This window comes from Nannospalax galili, unplaced genomic scaffold, assembly GCF_000622305.1.
Source record: "Nannospalax galili isolate Female #2095 unplaced genomic scaffold, S.galili_v1.0 scaffold146, whole genome shotgun sequence".
NCBI lineage: Eukaryota > Metazoa > Chordata > Mammalia > Rodentia > Spalacidae > Nannospalax > Nannospalax galili.
In genome coordinates, this window is record NW_008357929.1 from 10255621 (window position 1) to 10259623 (window position 4003).

At 49.2% G+C, this 4003-nt stretch overlaps 1 protein-coding gene across 1 annotated transcript in view; it reads right to left on the reverse strand.

Moving 5' to 3' along the window:
• Window positions 1-1602: 1602 nt before the first annotated feature.
• The window catches only part of LOC103752218 (sepiapterin reductase), a 4789-nt gene continuing 2388 nt past the window's right edge, over window positions 1603-4003 (reverse strand). The window contains exon 3 of the mRNA XM_008855957.3: window positions 1603-3092. Within this exon, the coding sequence (XP_008854179.1) occupies window positions 2902-3092 (191 nt within the window). The 3' untranslated portion in view covers window positions 1603-2901. The remainder of the gene's footprint in view (window positions 3093-4003) is intronic.

A 4003-nucleotide genomic window follows, 5' to 3' on the forward strand; every position in this document is an offset into this window, starting at 1 on the left:
GAACCCCTGGGTGTGCCCTTTCTATTTTTGTTAAATGCCCAGAGCCTTTTTTTGTCTCTAGCACTAGAAGGGGAAGGCTTGGGGGCGGGGGGGGGGGGGCAAGGGTAACTCCCTCACTCCTCTCCTTAGCACCTCCATTGTTTAGCCCTTCCTCACAGCTGATCCCAGAGCCTTGGAGGGACTCTCCAGCTAATTTCCCAGGAAGTTGCCTAGCCTCATGCCCATCTCCCCTATATACCAGGTCATTGAGATGTAATCCAAGCCAGAGAGATGTCACCCTGTGCCTCCTCTAGAGTGAGTGGAAAGGCTCTTTGCTCATCTTCACCATGCAGGTGCCCTGGGTGAAGGGTGCAATGGGGCCCTCTTGGAATGGTCACAAGGGTATGCATACATGCCATGAGTTAAAATCACTGCACACATTAGCATCTAAGACCAGGTTCTTTGAGGAAGATGTGGGCATAGGACAGAAGGCTATACCCCAGGGTCCAGCTCCCCAGGGTGAACATGGGACATTAGGAGAATGGAATATGCCCTAGGGGAGTGATCAGGGGTTAGAGCATCTGGGAACACAGATGCTTAGTCCCTGGAGACCAGCACAAAAGCTCCAGTGATGGAGAATCCTGGAGATGGAGATCCCTGTGGGCAGAGGGTGGTAGGCTGGTCACTGGGAAGGTCTTGGGTCCTGCCAGAGAGACTCCAACCCTTTCTGACCTCCCTCAATTCCAAGTCCCCAGGAGTCTAGAGGGATGAAGCTGCTAGGCTGCACTCAGAGAAGACATGAGAAGGCCTTGAAATCTTGTGGAGATATGGGGTACTCTTCACTGAGGCCTGGAGTGGGGAGAAACAGGGTGACTCCACAGGAACTCCTATAAGGCTTGGGGGTTAATGCCAATTGCTTGAACACTGCCCAGAAGCAAGAGGCCTGGTAGGAAACCCATGTACTATCCTCCAGAGCAGAAGGGGCACCCCAGACTGGTCCACCTACTTGCAGAGGGCGAACCTGACAGGTGTGCATGCAGCCTGACCAAGATTGAGAGGTCTGCAGTAAGCAATCTAGAGTTCATTTGTCCTAAGGAAATGGAAGCCCAAGGAGGGTTGTGGGGACCTGCCCAAGACCAGCATGGACAGTTCTGGACTCTGAAGCTTGTCTCCTCTTGTTAGTCTGAGACAAGCTATCCAGATGGAACCTCAGTCTCCCTGAAGAGGCTGTCATGGGGCAGTGCACCAGGACACAGAGAGGAGGCTGCCCAAGTGCATGTGTGTGTGTGATGCTAAAAAGCAATTGCAGAGGTGGTGATACAGTTCAGTGGGTATAACACTTGCCTAGCATGCAAAAGCCTTGGGTTCCATCCTCAGCACATAAAAATAAGTGTGGTGACACAAGCCTGTAATCCCAGCACTTGAGAAGTAGAGGCAGGAGGATCAGTTCAAGTTCATCTTCAGTGACAGAGCAAGTTTAAGGCCAGCCTTAGCTACATGAGACCTTGTTTCAAAAAATTAAAAAAATAGAGGCAACAGTGTTTTATTAGCTGTGGGGCAGTTAGTGGAAAGCTGACACTGTACTGAACAATGAAAAATACCAAGCCACTCAATACTCAAAAATGACCTTTTAGGAGGATTTTAATATACAACTTTTTCAGAGGCACAGAGAAGCAACTTGCTCTGGGTTACTGGCTAGTAAGTGGCAGAGCAGGGGTTTGAGGCCAGCTATCTGGACTCCAGTGAGGGTGAGGGCTCTGCTGGGAAGGTGAGAACAGTTGCCTTGCCGCGGGGAACCTTGCAGGAAGTGGTGTCACCTCTCCAAACTGCATAGCCTCAGTGCGCCCTCTGCTGAGCACATGGAGAATCTGAGGGTTCCCTTCACAAACAGCAGGGTTGAGCTGGGAACAGTGCTTCTTCCTCTTAAACATGGGCCTTAGAATGGCTGCAGACCAGTGTGGCACTGAGAACTTCCAGCCATGTTTATGACTGGCAGAAGGACTGAGTTTCTCAGCACTTTCTTCTTGGAATCTTGCCCATGTCCCTTGAAGGCAGGCTGGCTGGTCCCGAGTTGTATCACTAAGGACCATAGGCCTCAAGAGGCTTCTAAGAGGGCTCATGACAGGAACTGGGATCCATTCACATCAGAGCCACGTGGGCAAAGGGTAGAATTGGAAATCCAAGGACTCACTGGTGAGGGCTGTGGGGAGGGCAGCTGTGTATTGGGCATCAAGGACAGATTCTAAATGAATAGCTCCAGGGCCCTTGAGGAAATAGCAGTAAAGATAGGTCAGTGTCAACAGAAATATGAAGGCACTTGAGTCTTGGCATATCCATTTGGATGACTCTGGATTTGAGCTTGCCACTGAGTAGGCATCAGTGAGAGGAGGCAGACAGCTTTGTGACAACTCCCCAGGAAATAAGAGCACCACTGAATTGTCTCAGGAACAACCTTAGTCTAGTGAACCAGGGAGACACTTCTGGGCCTTCTAGATGAGAAGCAGGCAGTAACGAAGGACAACCCACACTCTTATTTGAACCTGCCTTAACGGTATACTTAGACTAGAGTCAAGGGAGGGACAGTGAATAGAGAAGGCGTTAGAACAAGGGCATGAAGTTGAAGGGGCATCCCACTTGGGGTAGAACTGGTATTGCCTTCTCATCACACCTCTTCTCATGGAAGACAAGAGATCCAACCTCCTTTCTCCAGTGCTTCAGCTTCGGCTCTAACAGTCTCTCCTCCAAAGGAACGAGAATGCCAATACCCATTAGCTCGCTCTCTCTCCCTCTTACAGAAGCCTTTTGACAGCTGCCACTCTCCACTGGCTGTGTCTGAGGGCTTTTCTGTGTCTTTCAGGATTGCCAAGACATGGGCTATGCCCAAAACTAGGGAAGAAAGGCTAGGAGGCCAATGACCTGGGCTTAATTGTCATAGAAGTCCACATGGGCTCCAGACTGGAATGTGTTCTTTTGCAGCAAGCTCAGAAGTTTCTGGGCTGATTTCCCACAATCCACCAGCTCCCCCTTTGACTTCATCTTCTGTAGTCTGTTCCTTAATTCTGGGTCCACGGAGGTCTCCCGAGCCAACTGCTGCATGTCTGTGTCCAGGGGACCTAGTGGATAGAAAGTAATTAAGTTGTATATTAAGGACAGAGGTTATTACTGGGCATGGAGGGTGGAGCTGAGTCAGGTCTGACCAGAGGCAATAACTTATCTTGGTTCAAATGGTCAAAACAGCCAGAGGATCTACTTTGTCATCTTTTTTAGTGGTGTTTTCAACTATGTAGCCCTGCTTTGCTGTCTAGGACTTGTGATCCTCCTGCCTTAGCTGCCCCAGTGCTGGGATTAGAGGTGAGAGTCACCATGCTCAGCCTGAGTCACTACTGAATTTCAGACTCAAAGTCCACTGAACATGGTCCCTCAAACCACTGTGTCTAAAATTCAAGCTCTTCATCTCTCATGCAAGTAGCACACTTTCCTGACTTTCCCACTTTTACCGATACTCAAACCCTGCATGTTTTTCATTCCACCTACAGCCTACCAGGGACCAGGCGAGACATTCTGCATCTGCAAACCCTGATAACTCTGCACAAACCTGTTTTTCTCCCTGCTTCCAATCCCCCCTCTGGCCCTCTGATAACGTCATTTGGCCAGACTTTGCTGGAATCACATGGCTCCTCTAAAAGTGCTTGTTACATGAACATGAGGACCTGAGTTTGAATCCCCAGCATTCATGTAAAAAATGTGGTGTATGGGGTTGGAGAGATGGCTAAGTGGTTAAGAGCACTGACTGCTTTTGCAGAGGACCCGGGTTCGATTCCCAGCACCCACATGGTGGCTATGAACCGTCCTTAACTCCAGTTCCAGGGGAATCCAAAGCCCTCTTCTAACCTCTGCGGCATTGCATGACATGGGTGCACTCACATACATGCAGGCAATACACTCATACACATAAAATAAAAATAATAAAATTAAAAAATTTAAAAAGCCAAATGGCTAATGAAATTTAAAACATTGAGTTCAA